At 49.0% G+C, this 21858-nt stretch overlaps 2 protein-coding genes across 2 annotated transcripts; both read right to left on the reverse strand.

The window, feature by feature from the left end:
* Window positions 1-563: 563 nt before the first annotated feature.
* On the reverse strand, window positions 564-5456 carry LOC119441953 (retinol dehydrogenase 5). The gene is made up of 4 exons (XM_037706634.2): window positions 5030-5456; window positions 3274-3513; window positions 2534-2860; window positions 564-832 (listed from the first exon to the last, which is right to left on the reverse strand). Exons 1-4 carry the CDS (start codon window positions 5291-5293, stop codon window positions 599-601), a joined length of 1065 nt encoding a protein of 354 aa, XP_037562562.1. The 5' UTR covers window positions 5294-5456; the 3' UTR covers window positions 564-598.
* A 6566-nt stretch (window positions 5457-12022) lies between these two features.
* On the reverse strand, window positions 12023-21856 carry LOC119441141 (short-chain dehydrogenase/reductase family 9C member 7). Its single transcript, XM_037705822.2, has 4 exons — window positions 21475-21856; window positions 17370-17615; window positions 15843-16169; window positions 12023-12283 (listed from the first exon to the last, which is right to left on the reverse strand). Exons 1-4 carry the CDS (start codon window positions 21736-21738, stop codon window positions 12050-12052), a joined length of 1071 nt encoding a protein of 356 aa, XP_037561750.1. The 5' UTR covers window positions 21739-21856; the 3' UTR covers window positions 12023-12049.
* Window positions 21857-21858: the final 2 nt, after the last annotated feature.

Consider the following 21858-nt stretch of genomic DNA (forward strand, 5'->3'; position numbering starts at 1 on the left):
AGTTGTCCAGGAGCCAGCTGCACTACGGTTTATTAAACCTACAATACTACTTCTGAAGGCTCGTGACAATATTATATGTATAGCAATTGTCGAAAAGCAGATCACATCTCCCTGGATGATCATAGAAGAGGAGGAATAAACTTTTATTGTGGAACCATGGCCGGGCCTAAGCCCGGCCAGGGCTCGTCGAGGGCTTGCCTCGCCGCCGCCTCACGGGCGTGCTGGGTCGCCCATGTTTGGTCGTCGAGGGTGGAGCTCCGCAGAGCCTCACGCAACCTCGGTGCGAGGTTAATTCACTTGGTGTGGTTTTTTGATCGCTCTAGTGTGACACCACCGTTTTTAACATTGGAGACCACAATCGACTGAGCAGTGCGTAGCTCTGTGGTAGAGTAAATTTAGCCTCCTTTCCCACTGCACTTCATTCCTGGCAGGATAACCTGTTGGAGCTCGTTGTAAGATATAGCGGCCCTGTTTCAACCCGCTTCGAGCAGTTGAGGATTTTCGCACACTAGTCGAAATCTCGTTACAGACAGTTCCACACAGAAAATAATAATAAAGCACCTTGTTCAATCGGCACAAACACGTACGACCGTTTTAATCAAGCTTTCATGAGCCCAGAAATATCCGTGAACAAGAAATCGGTGATTTCGTCAGGAAGCAAACGAAATCCCGCATACAGAATCTTCCAGCTCAACAAGTCGGGCTGGTAGATCCTGCTGGGATACGCCGTCTGCACGGAGTCCAGCATTTTCTTAGCGACATCTAGAACAATCGGATCCGGCTCTTTCGCTATTGTTCGCCGGATGTTTTCCTCCATTTCGTCTGCGTAGCCCTGTTGTGAGAGAGAGATAAAAAACATCATTTTGACCATACCGTGAATCACGCGACACTGATAACTCGCACGTGCAGCCGACAACGTAGTTTTGCAAGTCACGTCTCTTTAAAGGGCCCCTCACCAGGTCTGGTCATTTTGAATTGACAAGCGCAATACATACAACGTGCGCTAACGATTGTGCCTTTAAAGTATTACACCACTACACGCCGGGAAAAGAGCTGAAATTTCAAACCAAACGCCATGCGCCCTTCTCTCGCGGGCGCCCAGCCGGAGAGTCGCGCAAGTGCGCCTACGTAGTTCGCCGTGCTGTGACGTCACTCAGTGGCAGGTGACTGAAAATATTCAAGGCAACATCAGCTTTTGTTGTTTAAATAGACGAACTAAAGTTTAGCGAAATAATAAAGCCTACAAACCGAATGTCTGCGTGTCTGTTTTCGTATCATAACATTAGATATGTAATTTCGTTTTGTACGCTTGTTCCATGTCGTACAGTCGCGCGCCCAGAGAACGAAACTAAGTCATTTTGTACCGTGCTCCGGCGCGCGATCATGCACTGTGATCCGCTTGCGTCTACCTTAGTTTCGTGTAGCACTGACTTATACCGCTAGTCGGCTGTTCTCGTGCCCAGCACGCAAAATTGTGCGCTATGCGAAACGAGACCTTCACCGGAAGTGACGAAAAGGCGGGGCCCGTGACGTATGCGTCGCGCGATCCTCCAGCTCCGGTATGGGGAGAACGCAGGAAGGAATTTCGCTTGCGGTTGCTTCTGAAATCATGGGTTCGCAGCACTTGAAATGTTTCTATCTCTGCTATTAATGAACTAATAAAAAAATTCTTGCGGTAGAACGCTCCCTAGAGGTCATGTAACAATTTCCAGCGTAGAACCAAAGTTTGCTATGTGCCTGGTGAGGTGCCCTTTAAAACCAGTGACTGGCTTATCAATTACTTTGAATTTCTTGCACTTTAAACCGCTGGTTACAAGTGTAGGATATGTTTAAGACCATCAATCGCACATACGTTGTTTTAGACTTGTGTGGTTAGAAAAAGGAAAAGAGTTCTGCGGCGAAAGCTGTCGTGTAGGCGACAGCTAATAAATTCGCTCAACTCGATTCATACTAAAACTGACCGCACGTGATTAGATCGGGCGCTAAACAGACTAGCGCGTTCACGGAAATGTCACTTGGAGTGTTCATATAGTGTTGGAATGCTGCATTGGATAGCTGATAAAAATGATCTACTGCAGAGCTCGAACCCTCGTCGCAAATGGGCGTGCGGTGCTGCTTTTTGGCAGTGCAGCATATGTCACTGAATACACTCGTCCGATATCGATTGAGTATTATTTAAACAGAGAAAGAACAGCGGTAAGCATAAGCAGCATCTGTGTTTCATGTTTTACATTTTATTTACGTCAGTGTTTCTCAAACTTTATCAGTACGAGACCTCTTTTAGTAGTACCAAACCTGAGTGAGTAACTGACAAACTTTACTAATCGATAGGCACATACTGCTATTTACAAATTGGAGCCGATGAGTTCGCAACGCGTATGCGCCGAGCTATATAGAAGAAAACCATGATGTATTAAACTGACGGGAAGACTATCAAAAGCTTCAGTTTCTTTTAAGGACAAATCTGACTACGGGTGCACTCGATCGTTGCCACCTATATACGTTATTCCAGTCGTAATAACGCGATGCTCACCCTGGAATAGATTTCCTTGACGTCATCGGGGAGCTTGTCCCACATGTACTTGTAGGACTTCAGCAGCGAACTGGGTTCCGTCTGCGGCAGCCGGTACAGGTTCGGCTCGATGCCGACCACGTAGATGCCGAACTTGAGCAGCTCGCGGCGCAGAACCTCGGTGAAGCAGCGTACGGCGTACTTGCTCATGGAATACGGTCCGGTACCCGGAACGGCCATGCGGCTCCACACGCTGTTCACGATGACGAATCGCCGGCCGCAGTACGGCGACTGGCGCAGCAACGGCAGGAACATCCTGGCCACGCGGGCCACGCAGAGCACGTTCACCTGCGCGCGCGGCGGAGAGTGAACTTATGTTTGCCATGCGTTTGTCTTCGGAAGGATTATGGGCGTATATTATTAGTTGCGTATACAAGGAAAACGGAGGGAGATGAAGCACTTAGATGCAGACGCGGTTAGTGCGCGCTATGCACACATGAACCGGAACTGTATATGATATATAGTCTGCTCCGGACCACCGTCAGTTGCACTTGGCTCCTTGATGAGGGACGGTGTAAGCTCCTGAACACTTTGTAATATGGTGAACGCGGTTTAAATCAGATTCGGGACCTCAAGGAGGTGCGAAGTAATGCTAACGCATTTCTCTCGCATTTACCGCCAAATAGCCATTGAATTGTTTTTCTTCACGTTTTTGCGTGCGCCAAAAGGGTAAGGACAAAGCAGTAGATGCTTAAGCTGACCTCGTAGGTCCAGCGCATGTCGTCGTCGTCGTACCACTCCAGCTCGCCGAGGGACACCACGCTCAGGTTGATGATGACGGCCCAGAGGTGGCTGTCGTCCTTGCACAGCGCTCGCACGTGCTTCTCGAACTCGGCGAGCGACTCGGGCTGCGTGACGTCCGTATCGACCACGTGGATGTTGGGCTGCTGCTTGAGCAGCTGAGAGCCGGGGCTCCCCTCGCTCACGCAGCCGGCCACTACCTGCGTAGGTTAATTGAAGGAGCAGATGTTAAGGTGTCTGCGTACACAAACGAGCAATGAGAGAAGGCAGATGTATTTAAAAAAAAAAAGTAATAACTACTTGTGTAGTTAGTGTGGATTCGAAAGTGACATGTGAATATGAAGCAAGTTATCAGTCTTCGTGAAAACTTTTACGATGGCATAGGCATTCACATATCCGAGTTCTTGCGGATTCGAATCTTCCCTTTCATATTTCTTCGAGGAGTAGCTTTAAAATATACTTTTTTTCTTGCGCCATATTCGAGGAGCCTTGTATTGTTTAGATGTTCTTCTTTGTGTTTTTTTAAGGCGAGGGACATGCGCCTCGCTGACGGAAACAAAACACCGCGTGCGTCTTTCGCACTGGTTCTGTGTCGAAGCGAAGCTTTCTCTTCTGCTGGCGACGTACAGGGAACAGCGATAAACTGTGTCCGTGAATTATAACTTAACACAAGCGAATGCCGGAAAAAATTTTTGAAATGTAACTGCTCCGCTTGAACAACATGCGTGCGTAGGTTTGTTTTCGAGCGGCTCCATCGCCGTCCATCGGTTTTGTTCTCGACCAGAGATTCGCGCGGGCGCTCTTTCAGTGTACGAGATCAGCCATGCTTGGAGCACCTGATCAATATGCATATTTGCAGAGATCGTAACGAATCGTAGTTGCACTTTATTATGTTACGTTGGTCTTGTAAGGGAAGGACCGGGCAGTAACTATACGTCGGAAATTAGACGCCATATTAGCGATGTCCTCTACTGCATAAACGACTATATGTATACTGCCAAGTGCCTGCAGTGAGCAACGTCACGAAAAAAATATATATATCAACGCAGCTTCACTGCCTTAACGTCGCGAAGACTGATGAAACAGCGGAGCTGGAGGCTTCAAATTTGCTTTTACTTAGCTTTTAACTAGGCTTTTACTTAGCTTTACAGTATGAGGTGGTGGTAGTTGAAGCCACCAGCTCCCCTTTTTCACGCTCGAGCTGTTTCCCGTCGTCATTCCTGCCGCGCGACTTCTTCCGGAGACAGTTGTTTCTTCATCCTCGTCATACTCGTCGAAGAACAGACGAGTATAGAAATGTGCGCGGTTACATGGCACATTGATACGGAAATGTGGCTGTGATGCGAGCTATATTCCGGAGCCTTTCGCGGAATGAAATACGTCGTAGCAGAAATGAGTCTTGTGTACACGCCGCTTAAACTTCGTTAATAATCTACTCTCACAACAGCTGGTGTAGAAGCAGCAATACAAAATAACTTTCAGCAATTGCTTAGGGGCGTTGACTTGCAAGAGCTGGTAGATTCGTTGGCTCGCAATGGCAACAGGTGCCGTACATGAGGTAATACGCTGTCTACACTCCACCCGACGTCCGTACTCTGTCGCGCGAGAAGTACATTTTATGCGGATGACTCCTGCCGGATGGCTTTAGCACTTCAAGACGCAGACGAAGCTGCACAAAAGGAATGTGACAGGATGGTTGCGAGACCCAGCACGTACCGTGAACCCTCGTCGGTCAAGCTCCAGAGCGAGTCTGTTGCCGTAGCCGCTGTCGCAGCGCGTGATGACGACGATCTTGCCCTTGGGCGGGACCGCCTTGTAGGTGAGCATCTTGAGCAGCCAGACGGCAGCGTAGTGCGAGGCGACTACGACGACCAGGGCGAGAGAAATTACGTGTGCCGCGGTGTGCACCAGAGGTGCCATGTAGAGGACGCAGAACAAGAAAACGAACGTGGCAAAAAGCATGCTCACGTAGCGCTGCATCGTCCCTGTGCTCACGGGCCGCTTCTGTTCGAATGCACCTGCCTCGCTCGGCGCTGAAGCGCGTGCACGTGACCACGCGTGTCTCTTCTTTGCTCCTCGTGAAACTGCCGCGATTCAAGGTTCGCAAAACTTTTGTTTAGTAGGAGAGTTAGCTCATTGGCTGCCGTCACCGCCGATGCAGTGCTTATAGGTAAGATAAGGTTTACGATTACGGGCTGCTTTTTTTCGACGAACTCGGACAAAATGTCTCACAAATCCTGAGATTGCGCAAATAACTTGCCGATAAAAATCGCATATAAAAGTTTATGTAAGCACGTGTACGAGCTTTATGCGTAAAGCAAGACGTTTAGAGGGTTTCCGAACTATCATGCACAAAGACTAAAGAAATAAAAGAGGTATTGCATTACTCGAAGAAAACTTAGTGCATGTTGCTTCCAGTACAGTGGAGTAGCCGCCAGTAATTTTTTCGTTAATGAGATTTAATTAGGTAATTGTAATTAATTATCTAACTTGAGAAGTACTGTCCTAATTATCAAAGTGTCAATGAGGCATTTGTAGGCATCCCCGAATGACATCTAACTGCGGTATTTTCAGGGACGTACTAATTGGGTACTAAATTTTTCCGACTAATAAATACACCCCGTGAAATATGAAAACTGCCACGTGACTGCATTCCCACCCACATCATAAAGCAACGCTCTCAATGTGCTGATTGAAAGCAACTGAATTGCCTGTCGCAAACCCGAAGAGAGGGCGCATCACCTTGATAATAGTACGGAAGGAGCACCAACAGCAGGTTTCGCGGCTTTGCAACGATTCCTTCCTCTCATTTGCAAGTCACACTTATTATCCGTCTCTCAAGGGCGACTGATGACACTGATAACAAAGGCCCCTCGATAACTATTGATAACGCGGCCGAAGCGCCGCTCTGACCACGTAGGAAACGCGAAAAGCAATGGAATAGGCATAGAATGTTCAAAAATCCCGGTGCTGCTTGCACCGCATCGAAAGAGTGCGCGCGCAGCTATATTTCGCGTCTGAAACTTGCTTCAGACCAAAACCAAATAAAGGTGACGGCTTTATTTTTTTGATAGAGTATACGTGTTGCAAAACTAGGTTCGTGGTAACAAAAAAATCACAGCATATCCACGGGGTGAATGATGATGAGTGGGCGAAGCTCCGGAGGGAATCATCGGATCTCCTGCTTAAGGGGACGCTAGCACAAACGCGTTAGAAACGTGCAGTACTCTCTAGTATAGGGGAAGCGGCCACAGCGTCTTACGCAGCCATTTACACATGCCGGAACGTACACCGCGTTTGCCGACGCCATCACATGACTGCTGAGAGAGTATACCCCCCGTATTCATAAACGCTCCTCGACTTGAACTTGACTTGCCACCGCCTTGGGCAGCGCGTTCGAAACGCGTTGAAGGTAAGGCGGAGAGGCCACAGCGTCTTACACCAGCTTCTTACACGGGCCGTAACGCGCTAGCACAAACGCGTTAGAAACGCGCTAGAAACGCGGCCTTTCGTTAATGTTGGGTATTTATTGCCATCGTGGTGCGTGTGTCTATGTGCGCTTCGTGGCGTAGTGGTTAGCGCCGCGCGTTCGGAACGAGTGGTCCCTGGTTCGATTCCGCGCTACGGACTCAACTTTCGGATTTTTTTTTTTTTTTAGGGGCGAAGCTCCTTATGGCGGCACCCGTTCCGTCCCCGTCGTCGTAGTAGTAGTAGTAGTGTGCAACCAGTCTGAGAAAAATGAGAAAAAAATTCCGAAGTTGTGTCCGTAGCGCGGAATCGAACCAGGGACCCCTCGCTTCCGAGCGCGCGGCGTTAGCCCACTACGCCACGAAGCGGACATGGACAAACGCACCACGATGGCTATAAATACCCAACATTAACGAAAGGCTGCGTTTCTAGCGCGTTACGGCCCGTGTAAGAAGCTGGTGTAAGACGCTGTGGCCTCTCCACCTTACCTTCAACGCGTTTCGAACGCGCTGCCCAAAGCGGTGGCAAGTCAAGTTCAAGTCGAGGAGCGTTTATGAATACGGGGGGTATGCTCTCTCAGCAGTCATGTGATGACGTCGGCAAACGCGGTGCACGTTCCGGCATGTGTAAATGGCTGCGTAAGACGCTGTGGCCGCTCCTCCTTACTAGAGAGTACTGCACGTTTCTAACGCGTTTGTGCTAGCGTCCCCTTAAGCGGGAGATCCGATGATTCCCTCCGGAGCTTCGCCCACTCATCATCATTCACCTCGTGGATCTGCTGTCATTTTTTTCATAAAACGCCGGAAGCGTTCTCCGGAACCGGAAGCGGAACCGGAAGTGGAACCGGAAGCGGAAGTGGAACCGGAAGCGGAAGTCGGCTTCCGGTTATACTATACGTATACATATATATGTATATATGGGTATACATACATATACGGACACACAACGCCATCTATTGAGCAATTCATAAATCTAGACGTGGCTACCTACTACGACGGTACAGTGTATTAGAAGGGTAACGACGGGGACGAACGGGTGCCGCTATAAGGAGCTTCGCCCCTAATAAAAGCGAAATAAACAGACCGCGAAGCGACCCACGTGTAGAGAAAAGGCAAAACCAAGGCGTTCAAGAAAGTAAATGTAGCACTTCCAAATGGGCCGAATTGTCAATATAGATCGTCTGCAAACAAACAAACAAACAAACAAACAAACAAACAAACAAACAAACAAACAAACAAACAAACAAACAAACAACATCGGGTTTCAGTGCGTCCTTATTATCTGTGCATTGGCAAGCACCGTTTAAAACCATCTCTAGCCTAGAGGACGTGTTCGAATAGGCCTCCCTTAGTAGCTACGTAATATAGTCCGCTTTATTTCACCTTCAGTGACCCGCCGTGGTTGCTCAGTGGCTATGGTGTTGGGCTGCTGAGCACGAGGTCGCGGGATCGAATCCCGGCCACGGCGGCCGCATTTCGGTGGGGGCGAAATGCGAAAACACCCGTGTACTTAGATTTAGGTGCACGTTAAAGAACCCCAGGTGGTCCAAATTTCCGGAGTCCCCCACTACGGCGTGCCTCATAATCAGAACTGGTTTTGGCACGTAAAACCCCATAATTTAATTTAATTTTTTTTATTGCACCTTCAGTGGCTTTTTAATGCGATAGCAATTATATAAACACTCCAAAGCGGATTTCTGCCGTCGCCGTTGCCGTGAGGTTCCGTATGACGTCAACGGCGATAATCGTCGCCGCGCTCCGGACGCTGTATGTGCGAGTGAAAGGGCGCGAGGGACGCGTGCTTTCACGGGGAGCGAACGCACGTCGGAGAGCAAACGCACGTTCTGCGCCGTGCTCCCTGAAGGGCTGTGTCTCTTTCCATCGTTACAATCACCATATATAGAGAGCAAACGCGACTTGTTCCGTGGCGCGAAATGCCGCGGGGGGACGGGAGGGAGGGGAGGCGACGTTTAGCTGCGGCACCAAATGCGTATTTATATAAAAAAAGTTGTCGCAGTTTCACCTGAAAGGCGAAGCATCAATTGCGATAGCAACTTAGTAGAGAGCTATACGGAGTAAGGATATTAGTTTTATCCGCTGTACAAACTTGGACATGCAGCAGCACCGGCAACACACAGCACTGTTGTCGACGCCGTCGGCATTTTGCCCGCGTTCGCACAAAATGCGTGCGGCGTTGGTGACTGTTGCCGGAGCCTCTGATATAAATAGGCACTTGGTGCCGCAGCTAAACGTCGCCTCCCTTCCCCCCCCCCCCCCCCCCCCCCTCACGGCCTTTCTTGCGTCAGAAGAAGGCGCGTTTGCTCTACATATATGGTGATTGTAAAGGAGGAAAGAGACGCCTACTTCTGCAGCCCTTAAGGGAGCACGGCACAGAACGCGCGTTTGTTTTCCGCCGTGCGTTCACTCCCCGTGAAAGCGCGCGTCCCTCGCGCCCTTTCACTCGCACATACAGCGTTCGGCGGCGACGATTTCATCTCCATTGACGTCATACGGAACCTCACGGCGACGGCGACGCCGACGGCAGAAATCTGCTTTGGAGTGTCCATACAATTGCTATCGCAATAAAACGTTGCGAGGCGAGAAGGTAGGTAAGATTTCCGACGCAGCTCGACGAGTGTCCGATTCTGATCTCGTCGAAAACCTCCGAGCTGCCGCCCCCAGAGGCACCGGCAACAGTCAACCAACGCCACGCGCGTTCGGTGCGAACGCGGATAAAACGCCGACGGCGTCGACAACATTTCTGCACGTTGCTGGTGCTGCTGCATGTCCAAGTTTATACAGCTGACAAAACTACTATCCTTACTCCTATCCTCTACTAATTTGCCATCGCAATTGATACTTCTCCTTTCGGGTGAAACTGCGACATTTCTTTTTTGATGACCGATGCTGGAATTCTACGACAGACATCCGTTATCCTTGCCATTAGCATATCTGACGTCATCGCCTCGATCATGTAAACACGATCTTTCACATAACCCCAAAGAAAGCAATCGAGTGGAAGGAGATCAGGTGTCCTAGCCGGTCAATTTGCAGGCCCGTGCCTTCCAATCCATTGCGCATGAAAAGTCGCATCCAGCCAGTTTCGTGCTCGGCTGCTGCTCTGTGCTGGCGCCCTATCTTGCACATACCACAGAAGTTAAAGACCTAACAGCGGGACTTCGCCGAGAAACTCATCCACAACTCCTTCAAGGATTTCGTCCACGTAACTCTGTCCAGTCAATATGTGATGGAAGTAGATGGGACCAATTATAGCACCGGCGCAAATTCCGCACCACACATTGAACGACCACTGGTGCTGAATGCGCTTTACCCATGGAGTGTGGATTCAAGTCACTCCCATAGTGTGCATTATGCAAATTTACCTTGGCGTTTCTGCAAAAATTGACTTAATCTGTCCGCATGATGCTGCTCAAAACGTCCGGTGACTCGTCGGCTTTTGTGAGGACTCAATTCGAGAAATCTAGGTGATTCGGCAGGTCCCTGTCTTCCCAGCATTGGTGCAGGTTAAGGTGGTGCGGGTGAAAGGCCGAGTCATTTAGAATCCCCGAAACTGATGACTTCGAAATTGGTGCCTGGGCGGCCACGTCCCGCAAGGTAGCATGAAGGTGTGAGGCTTAATTTTTAAATGCTAGAACATCCGTGCGAGGGCTAGGACTCAAAGATGGAGTCCTCCGCCGCTGTTTCTTGTAGCTGCCGGTTTGTCTGAGGTTTTCATAAATCTGATGATCGTCGATGCCTTGGGTCTACCGCCACACTTCCATGACGGATATATATTTGCGGCCTTCCTCTTGCTGCCATTTACAGATCCCAAGGCAAGGATCATGTTTGCCTTCTGCTCATTAGAGAAAGACATGGCAACTGGGACGAAACAAAAACGCACCTTTAAATCTTTGCACTGACGTTGTCAATTCGCTGTGATGATAGGTTCTGTGGAAAAAAAAAAAAAAAAAAAAAAAAAAACATCCGTGCACTTTATCTACGTTAAGACAACAGCTATCACAGCTTGTTTTCCTACTAACACCATACGCGACGTGTTGCTCCGGCCGGGGCGCGGCAGATAAGGCACTATAGCGCGATCACGATGTTTTTCGTTATTTCCTTTATTTCGCTCTGGCTAATTGAAATGGAGTCTGTTCGAGGGAGCTGCTTTATGATGCGGCTTAGTGTCCCTGGAGCATATATATATATATATATATATATATATATATATATATATATATATATATATATATATATCTGTATATGCTCCTGCGGGGAGCTTATATGCGGCTGGGAGCGCAGTCACGCGGTAGCCTTCATATTTCGCGGGGTTTATTTATGAGCCGGAAAGAATATTAGTATGCAATGAGTACGTCGCTGAAAATACTGCAGTTAGATGTCATTTGGGGGTGCCTACAAATGTCTCATTGAGACTGATAATTAGGACAGTACTTCTCGAGTTAGATAATTAACTACAATTACCTAAATAAATCTTCGTAACGAAAAAATTAATGGTTTCTACTCCACTGTACTGGAAACAATATGCACTAGGTTTTGTTTGAGTTACGCAATTGCTATTTATTAAATCTTGATGAATGATAATTGGGACACCCTGTATATTTGTTAGCAAAATACAAGAAACCGCAGTATTGTGGAACTGTAGCCCTTCTGCCGTTTGACTACTCGTCTAAAATTACTACTACCAAATAATAAGCACCATCAACAAGGTGTTCACTTGGGATATTTCATTAGGCATGATACAGCACGAGAGCACATTATTCTCGATGTCCACGAACCTAGAGTCAACTTTGTAACAGTGCCACCATCCTTTTGGATGAGATGGCTCATAAAACGGACAGAAACACTGACTTACCCGCAAAGTAAGAATGCAGGCGTTTAAAACATTCTCTGTTCTGCAAGTTCCACAAAGAAATCTACAGATATGCTAGGTACTTAAGTCGAGAGTTGAAAACGTTGTTCTTGCCCAATCATCGTCTTGGCAAGCTTACTCTATTCGCCTTTACTTTCCGTGCTGATCGAGCACGTAAGCTCTATGTAGCTGTCACTTTCGGTTGCGTACGACTGTTGCAAAGAACTGCGTGTAAACACGTCACACGCTGATGGGTTTGAGTCGTACACGACACAAACACCGATCGACGACCATCTGCCCAGAATCGAACCCGGTCTTAACAAGTTGCGAGCGTTAAATCAGTGCAACTAGGCAGAAAAACTAGGCAGCAGCTTATACCGCAGTACGTTTCTTTAATAATCAAGCTTTCATAAGTCCGGATATCTCTGTAAGCCAGAAATCCGTGATCTCGTCGGGCAGCATACGGAAACCGGCGTACAGGATTTTGCGGATCAACAGGTCCGGCTGGTAGAGCCTGTTTGGATGCGCCGTCTGTACGGAGTCGAGCATTTTCTTGGCCACTTCTCGTACGACGGGGTCCGGCTCGTTCACTATTATGTTCCGGATGTTGGCCTCCATCTCATCACCGTAACTCTGCGCGAGAAAGGACAAATGGGAAGAGAAATTGAAGCTGGTTACATGCAGTTAGCAATATCTACATGCAATAATAGCGCTAATCGATTTCGAATAATATGTACATTCCGAGAAAGCTCTCACGCGCCACGTAAACGTGCGGGATTGCGGCAGAGTGATCTCTTTTTGCATGCTATTTTCACGTGAGACATGCCTGAGCTCTCAGCCACGTTAAGTAGCCCATAAATCCCGTAAATGCCATTTTGATTAGCTCAGTGTATCTGTGGGGATCATGCGTGGGATCAGACGGAATGCACGTGTTATGGCCCTGAAAGGGGCCTACGGAAACACCCAATACACAGTCAATCGCACGGATGCAGCCGTGTGAAGGACCCTTTCATGGCACACCTCTATCACGGTGCAGTTAGTACTGCACCGTGACTGAGGGGCAGTTAGGTCGGCACCGCAATCTACTTAATCGTCCATATTATGCAATCAATCAGCGTTGTTACCGTACCAGCATTGCGGAGAAATCGTTGCCGGGACAATACGCACACTAATTCCACAATAGGTGAAGAGGCTGCCATATAGTGCTCGCAATCCCCTCTGCGTATAGGAACCCACAACCACACTATCAGGCTCGCGAGCTGCCAGCCAGCACTTCCAACTCGGCAGACTCACAACTCCCGCACTTAGCACATTACGAAACAAGGTCACCCCAGACATACACTTGGTCTGGACTCCAGGGCGCGCATCCCTGAAGGTTAACCATGCAGGTACACGAATCGGCCCGCGAGCACGCACACCGGGCTGCCCTACATCCGGGCGACTGAGTCTCAGTGGGTCTATTAAACCTAGCACCACAGCGCTACACTTACATGCTAAGTCACTACCGTCTTAACCGCAGACGATACCCGTTACCGCACCCCACCCTTACGCGAGAAAAAAGAAAAGAAAAAAATGATAACAGTTACGCTCAGGCATCTGCAGACCAACACATGTCCACACGGAACACTCCTACACGCCATGTTCCCTACTCAATTTGACTGTCAATACAAACTCCACACAGCACCCTGTACACTATCCCATATAATGTCGAAATACCCACGTGTCACGCCCCTACCACCCCATTCCCAACCTTCCATCGAGCAGTGGGAACACCAGCTGACCAGTACCAAACCGCCTGGCCAGCGCAAGGTGGTGTACTGGGAGAACAAGACGGCTCGGCGCCATGGATTCCGGAACTAAGGAATGGTCCCCCATAGCACGAAAACACTTGTCGGCTCAATGAAGTTGATTAATTATCAAGTCACAAAAAAGCACTAAATAAATATTATGTTATAGGGCAGGCCCTCATTTTGTGAGGCGTACACCCCAACGTAATATACACCGCAGCCAATCGAATCGCATTATCACGAGTAATTTCTTATATTTTTTTTTTCGTGGGGTATTCGTGACTCTCTCCTTGTTCACGGCGATAGAAGCGTCTTGTCGGAATGACGCAGATGGCTTGTGAGAAGTGATAAAAACATGACCGTTAAAATGACGACTGGTTTTTACAGTGTGTGGGAGTTATACGACGCTTACAGTTTTACGAAGATGCTGCTTGATGGCTTGCTTTCCGAGTATTAGGAGCATAAACGAAGTGTTTTTTTTTTTTACAAGCGGAATTGGAACAGGCAAATAAAATGAAGCATTTAAAGATGCCCTAACTCAGACGAGTTCTTCAGTGTGTTAAGATGGCACCGCCGAAAGGCCAGAATTTGGAGTGCTATGGTGACAGCTATCTTTTGCAGGGGCTGTGGGAACTGGCGAACGTCGACAAGGAGGCTCGCCCAGCATGTTCTTGTTGCATGCGAGGCCCGCAGGCCCTGCGCGTGCCGTGCCGATAGATGGTGACGGAGAATGGGACAGGTTTTTCGCACTTGATCTCACTCCCGCTGCTCTTTGCGCATGCGCCGAGTTGCATTTTAAGGCGCCGTTATCCTATTTGAAGGGTCTATGAAATGTTAAAACTTGTCTCCGGCATGGTCTAGTGGTTAGGATACCTGGCTCTCACCCAGGAGGCCCGGGTGTCGGAAAGCTTTTTTTCGCTTATTTCTTTTGCTTATTCATCACCATCAGCCTATATTTTATGTTCACTGCAGGACGAAGGCCTCTCCCTGCGATCTCCAATTACCCCTGTCTTGCGCTAGCGTAATTTAACTTGCGCCTGCAAATTTCCTAACTTCATCATACCATCTGGTTTTCTGCCGACCTCGACTGCGCTTCCCTTCTCTTGGTATCCATTCTGTAACCCTAATGGTCCACCGGTTATCTATCCTACGCATTACATGGCCTGCCCAGCTCCATTTCTTCCGCTTAATGTCAACTAGAATATCGGCTATCCCCATGTGTTCTCTGATCCACACCGCTCTCTTCCTGTCTCTTAACGTTAGTCCTATAATTTTTCGTTCCATCGCTCTTTGTGCGGTCCTTAAATTGTTCTCGAGCTTCTTTGTTAACCTCCAAGTTTCTGCCCCATATGTTAGCACCGGTAGAATGCAATGATTGTACACTTTTCTTTTCAACGACAGTGGTAAGCTCCCAGTCAGGATTTGGCAATGCCTGCCGTATGCACTCCAACCCAATCTTATTCTTCTGTAAATTTCTTTCTCGTGATCAGGGTCTCCTGTGAGTTATTGACCTAGATAAACGTACTCCTTTACAGACTCTAGAGGCTGACTGGCGATCCTGAATTCTTGTTCCCTTGCCAGGGAACATTATCTTTGTCTTCTGCATATTCATCTTCAACCCAATTCTTACACTTTCTCGATTAAGGTCCTCAATCATTTGCAGTAATTCGTCTCCATTGTTGAATAGGACAATGTCATCTGCAAACCGAAGGTTGCTGAGATATTCGCCGTTGATCCTCACTCATAAGCCTTCCTAGTCCAAGAGCTTGAATACGTCTTCTAAGCATGCAGTGAATGGCATTGGAGAGATTGTGTCTCCTTGCTTGACCCCTTTCTTGATAGGTAACTTTCTACTTTTCTTCTGGAGATACAAAGGTAGCTGTGGAATCATTGTAGATGTTTGCTAAGATATTCACGTATGCCTCCTGTACTCCTTGGTTACGCAATGCCTCTATGGGTGGTAGCTGTTCTGCCGTGTTGTCAGGAAGATGTCTTCTTTCCTCATCGTACAAGTACATCCGGCGTAAGTGCAGTACCGGTGCGGGCCTCGTTCAGGAGTACTTGACATGCGCACGACAAGCGTGCAGGCAGTGAGTGGATCTTCTTTTGGCGTGCGTTGTTGTACACGTTCACGGAGTTGTCGTCTCAGTGGCTGTTCTAGGAAGGACGCATCTTCATTTCTGTCATTTTACAGGGGTAGAAAAGATCTACGTCGTAATACATCTTACAACACACACGTAATGAAAACTTGACTATAGGACACCAGTACGTGCTCTTAGACAAGTCCGGCCCTGTGAACAGTACAGTCAGGAGAGCTTTGACAAAGAATGTACTAGATACAACCCTTGGTGATAATGTAGACACGCGGCTGTACGCGACCTAAGTCGGCCCTCCGAACGACTTACCCTGGAGTAGAGGTCCTTGGTCTCATCGGGTAGTTTCTCCCACATGTACTTGTACGACTTTAAAAGCGAGTTGGGTTCCGTCTGCCGCAGCCGGTACAGGTTCGGCTCGATGCCGACCACGTAGATGCCGAACTTGAGCAGCTCGCGGCGCAGAACCTCGGTGAAGCAGCGTAGTGCGTACTTGCTCATGCAGTACGGCCCTGTACCCGGCACTGCTATGCGGCTCCAGACGCTGTTCACGATGACGAATCGCCGGCCGCAGTATGGTGACTGGCGCAGCAGCGGCAGGAAAATCCTGGCCACGCGCGCGACGCTGAGTACGTTCACCTGCGGGAGCGGCATGACAAGAATGGTTCGGCAACGTAACTTCATTATATCTTGCTGTGCAAGCTTACACTGCATACGTATGTATGACCTTGTCATACTTTTGTTCTAGTTTCCGCAAATGTCCTAACAGGCGGAACTATACTGAGAATTTGCTCACAGCACGTTTTCAATTGTTTCTGCGTCCTAGGCTTTACCAGTGGCATTTGACGTGACTTCTGGAAAGCACGGTGTATGTCAATTTATCGACGAAGGAAGTAAAACGTAGGAAATATGCATAGTAAAGAGAAACGTTAAGTATAGATGCAGAAATATCCGTTATCTTTTAAATGATATAAATGGTGCCCAAATGGCACATATATTCTTACTGTCAAGTAAATAACTGACCTGCAGTCAGATTCTGCTTTATTTCGCCTGATCTAAAACGTCAACTACGTGACAGTTCGGCGGTTGCAGAACTCTTACGTACACTATATCTAAGCAGCCAGGACGATGAAATGGTGATTTGCTAAGATGCTTCTTTCTGCGTCCAGATCTGTGACTCGTTATTTATGCTTCCTCGTGAGACCCTCCTCACTCTGCGAGCCTTGGATACCCTGCAAAGGACTTTCGTTCAATGTCACATGGCGGTAGTTGTTCTAGATTTGTATTTGAAGAGTGCTCACAGTAGCCTAAGACGACGTCAGGCAAAATAATATGCTTACCTTTAGTCCCTGACTACTGAACATCGCATTAACTAAAAAAAAATGCATATCGAGCCATGTTATATCCTAGGAACAGGTATTAAAAGAAATATATAAAAAATGACGCCCAATGCCACGAGCATTACTATTCGTGCACAAGAACCAACAGGTGCTCCTAAAGGCATTCAGGTTGACGTAGCGTCCACCCCCTTCCTCCCTTCCCCCTTCTTTAGTCTCCCTCCCCCCTTCCCCCGAACCAGCGCCGTCTATTCAAAACATTTAGCAAGAAAATGAGAAATGAAGACTTGAAGAGATCAACAGTAGTCTAAGGAGGGATGTCGCTGGAGCCAACATTTCGACAAGGGGACTCTTCTCCGTCAAGTCATCTGCGTTCCTTAATAAACTCTGCCGGGGAAAGGAGTTGTCGGACTGTTGAAGGAATTATCCTAGTCAAAACGATGGCTCCAGTGACATCCCTTGTTCGATCCCAGGTCTGCGTGCCACCGAAGAGCAAGCTGACCTCGTAGGTCCAGCGCATGTCGTCGTCGTCGTACCACTCCAGCTCGCCGAGGGACACCACGCTCAGGTTGATGATGACGGCCCACAGGTGGTTGTCGTCCTTGCAAAGCGCTCGCACGTGCTTCTCGAACTCGGCCAGCGACTCGGTCTGCGTGACGTCCGTATCGACCACGTGGATGTTGGACGAGCCCTGCAGCTTGAGCTGCTGTGTGCCGGGGCTCCCTGTGCTGACGCAGCCGGCCACCACCTATACCAAAACCAGCTCACTTCGTGAATAGCTCAACACGATACTAATGTGAAATTCTAGATGGTGTAGACTTAAGGCTGGACTAATCGATTGCAGCAGCAGCAGCAGCAGCAGCAGCAGCAGCAGCAGCAGCGCAGCAGCAGCAGCAGCAGCAGCAGCAGCAGCAGCAGCAGCAGCAGCAGCAGCCGCAGCAGCAGCAGCAGCAGCAGCAGCAGCAGCAGCCAGCAGCAGCAGCAGCAGCAGCAGCAGCGGCAGCGGCAGCGGCAGCGGCAAGCGGCGCGGCGGCGGCGGCGGCGGCGGCGGCGGCGGCGACGGCGGCGGCGGCGGCGGCGGCGGCGGCGGCGGCGGCGGCGGCGGCGGCGGGCAGCAGCAGCAGCAGAGCAGCGGCGGCGGCAGCGGCGCAGCAGCAGCAGCAGCAGCAGCAGCAGCAGCAGCAGCAGCAGCAGCAGCAGCAGCAGCAGCAGCAGCAGCGCAGCAGCCGCAGCAGACAGCAGCAGCAGCAGCAGCAGGCAGCGCAGCAGCATCAGCAGCTAGCAGCAAACAGCACAGCAGCAGCAGCAGCAGCAGCAGCAGCAGCAGCAGCAGCAGCAGCAGCAAGCGTTGGCGGTGGTGGCGCTTCAGAAATGTCCTTGGGGGCTCGCCTAAAGATTACTCCATCTCCCGCTAAAGGGAACCATGTGTGGATGCGAAGCTTGAGCGGGAGATGGTTTCGCGGCAGCGGCCCGAGCGCTCATCGCGGCGCTGCACAGGAGAGAATGAGGCGCGCGCGCTCCGTCATTTTCATACCGCGGAACTACCGAGGCGTCCCCAGCGGAGTATGCAGCTGTTGCACCACCTGTCGTGCGCACCACTCCGGATTCCTAGAGGAGAGAACGGGGGGAGCGTAGGAGAGGGAAGAGAGAGGGAGGGAACGCGCATGCACTGTGGGGGTGTGGGACACCGCGGGAGGGACGGACAAAACCCCCGCCATAACCTGCTTCGCATCTAAAAGGTTCGCTTCAAAGCATCCAGTAAGTATGTACTAATATAAGAAGGAAAAAAAAGATTCATGTGACTTTATGAAAACCACACCTCTTGGCATGCAATAAAGCGGGTACGTTGCCCAGGTTCCCTCCTGCGAAGTGTATAAGGTAGCAGTTAACTGAATCATTATATATGCTATTTTAGTACAACGATCGCAAAAAGCTTGCGAACGCCGTACCAAGTCGGTTCGTGTTGCATGTTGCATCATATTCTACGTACGCTCATTGAAAACGTACTTATTTACTGCAAGCCGCCGGCTTTTACGGGAGCACAACATCACATTATCACATCATCACAACGACAACAAGAAGAACGACAACAATCAGACAGTGAAGTGGCTGGTACATTCACTCAGTATTTCTCCCCACACAAGAACAATCACTCAGAATTTTTTTCGCGTGCCAAAAAGTGGCTTATCCGCAGCCACTCGAGCAGTTGTTTATGCTAGTGTCGTTGTTTCATAATAAAAGATTGCCCCAATTTTATAACAAGGCTGTTTTGTTTGTGAAGCCGCTTCTTGTACTTTTTATTAGCCCATATTCGGTTACAAGCGGATGCTTACATTTGCGTAGATTATTTTTTTCCATGTTCGCTATAAATGACACCACATTTTTTGTGATAATTGGGAGTAATCAGAAACAGTATGCCGAAGTATACGTTTTTCTGTATACTGTATGCACGTGAGTATAGACGCGTTCTTGCACTTTGCGGAGTATACGTGGTCAACGTGCGATTTGTTTTCAAAGAGACGCTTTAGTATATGAAATCGTAAAGTAATGCTAAAAGCTTTGCAAACAAGTATGCCTGGTAAGCAGCCGGTGAAGAATTAAACACTGCCGAAAGTGCTAAGAATTCAATTCTTTATTGGGCGAACCTGCGCACAAGTTACATGGAACAAAAGTTACACGGAACACAAGTTACATGGAACATCGGCGATTATGTTCGCCGCAACTATAGTGGCGAATACAATCGCCGGTCGTCAAATCTAAACTCACGGATTGAGTCCTTCCGCAATCTATACATGTATCAATGCATTGCGGAGTGATCGCTCGTGTTCGCGTAGAGCGTAGATGCTGTCGTCTCTTCTTCTTCTCTCCTAGTCTCTCGGGGACTTTTCTTTAGATGTTGCTTTTTTTCTTGCGACGCTCGGCGTGCTCGAGCCAAACTCATGAAGCACTTCATCTTTGTCATCGTCTTTTGCTCCCGGCCATCCCACGCACCATGTTCGCATCACCTCGCGCACTTCACATATCACAGCCCTCCACGTGGTGCAGGGTTTTGGTGAACAAAAATTGAATTTCTCACAGTGAAATCCATCAGAAAAATGGTAAAGTACGATTTAACCACAACCTACAGACATGGGGGCGTCGGATTGTGATTTGAATGTACGAGAAAACATAATTCTGTTACGAGGAAGGTCAAACACAAACCCCTTTTCCAGCATTTCTACCATACCAACATGGCGCTCTCGGGTAGTTTACTTGCGAAAATGCTAACCAGATGGCGCTCGCATGCTCGGCAGGGTAAATTTTGACTTCGCCAGCCTAATGCGTTTTGGACACGCGCGCGCGCCGGGGTAATAGCAAACAATCAATAAAAATGTGCTAGCGCCTTCACATTTTAATATAAGACGGCTTATATTGCTCCTAGAAAAACGTCTGCCCAGCAATGCATTTCTGTTTAAAAGTGAAGCCGACTTTAAAGGGATCGGTGTAAGCTTGGTCTTTGTAAGCTGGCTTTCCCACGTTCTGTGTTGCAGTGAAGGCCACTGATAAAAAAAATGCGATGCGAACGGGGCCCGATAACGCTATCGCGTTCCACTCTTAAAGGCGAAGCTAAAGCGTCCTCCAATTTTTTTATAGATGTTGCGTGTGTTACCAGACCGTTGGCCAACAATTCGCCGGAGCTTGTTTAGAACACATCTCCCAATATTCACTGGTTGTCCTGTGGGACAGGGGCACCGGGAGCGCGGTTCTCATGCTGTTGCGGACAGCGCTGGCCAGTTAGCTTCTTGCCACGTGCGAATAAGCCTTATGCGATTGCCATCCGTGTGACAGAACCACACCCACCCACGCACAATGAAATCTTAAACAGTGTGGAACCTATTTCAGGCGAAGCTTTCTCTGGTCAGCCGTCTGATTTTAGTTGAAACGAATATGGGGGCTATATATAGGTGAATTTAGTTTAGACAGAAAAAGAAAAAAAAAACATTAAGGAACTTAGGGACCATTACCGCCGTTAATAATTTTGCACGGGTAGTGGATCGCTCGTGCGACAACAACCACGCATGTTAAAAATGTTTGTTTATTCGAGGTCGTGCGCTAGGGTGTGCAAAGGACGATATGCTAAATTTCGTTAGCGGGCTCTCTCACAGGCGAAGCGGGCTCTCTCACAGGCGAACTTGCCCTAACCGAAATAGCCGCGTTCCTCCTAGTAGCACTGCTAAAGCTGCGACACGCGTTTTGAGAGTTTGGACGGTGCAGAGAGAGGCAGGTATGATGTCAGCCAGCATGCTGACACCTTAATTACGATTCTAGTGAGCAGTCTGCCATCTTGGTCACGTCAAACGAAGTGTGTGGAGAAGTGTGCCTAATTACACGGGCAAGATAAACCGTGAGCCGCATCTACGGACTAGCCACTGCAGTAATGCTCAGTTACACGGAAAAACATAGCGACGGTTCAGCTAACCATGACAAATACGTACGTGCAATGTAACCGCGATTACGTTTTCCGTGTAACTAAGCATAACTACGATAGGCACCCCTGTCTAGGATGTAAAAATGTGTGCGTACAGGCAGGGACTCTTCGAAGGGCAGCGCTCGCGGAGTCCACTTACCGTGAAGCCTCGTCGATCGAGCTCCAGAGCGAGTCTGTTGCCGTAGCCGCTGTCGCACCGCGTGATGACGACGACCTTGCCCTTGGGCGGGACCAGCTTGTAGGCGAATATCTTGAGCAGCCAGACGGCCAAGTAGTGCGAGGCGATTACCACGACAATGGTGAGTGATACCAGGTGCGCTACGGTGCGCACTAGGGGAACCATGTACAGTACAGAGAAGAGCGCGACAAACATCGTTATAACCATGCCCGCGTAGCCTCGCATGGCCGCAGTTTGAGTTCCTTCGGTTCGAACGCAGCTGCCTTAAGATGGCGACGTGCACGCGAATTGCACCTATCTTCTTCTCTGATCTTGCCACCCAGAGTTGTTGATGATGATTCCTTT

The sequence above is a fragment of the Dermacentor silvarum genome, chromosome 2, assembly GCF_013339745.2.
Source record: "Dermacentor silvarum isolate Dsil-2018 chromosome 2, BIME_Dsil_1.4, whole genome shotgun sequence".
Classification (NCBI taxonomy): Eukaryota; Metazoa; Arthropoda; class Arachnida; order Ixodida; family Ixodidae; genus Dermacentor; species Dermacentor silvarum.

Excerpts from the sequence above, each read along its gene's own strand:
- LOC119441141 (XM_037705822.2), bottom strand. The coding sequence starts at position 21,738 with ATGCGAGGCTACGCGGGCATGGTTATAACGATGTTTGTCGCGCTCTTC. Across the intron at positions 17,616-21,474 it reads TCGATCGACGAGGCTTCACG|GTGGTGGCCGGCTGCGTCAG; the intron begins GTAAGTGGACTC and ends GTTTTGGTATAG. Across the intron at positions 16,170-17,369 it reads ACATGCGCTGGACCTACGAG|GTGAACGTACTCAGCGTCGC; the intron begins GTCAGCTTGCTC and ends CCGCTCCCGCAG.
- LOC119441953 (XM_037706634.2), bottom strand. The coding sequence starts at position 5,293 with ATGCAGCGCTACGTGAGCATGCTTTTTGCCACGTTCGTTTTCTTGTTC. Across the intron at positions 3,514-5,029 it reads TTGACCGACGAGGGTTCACG|GTAGTGGCCGGCTGCGTGAG; the intron begins GTACGTGCTGGG and ends TAACCTACGCAG. Across the intron at positions 2,861-3,273 it reads ACATGCGCTGGACCTACGAG|GTGAACGTGCTCTGCGTGGC; the intron begins GTCAGCTTAAGC and ends CCGCGCGCGCAG.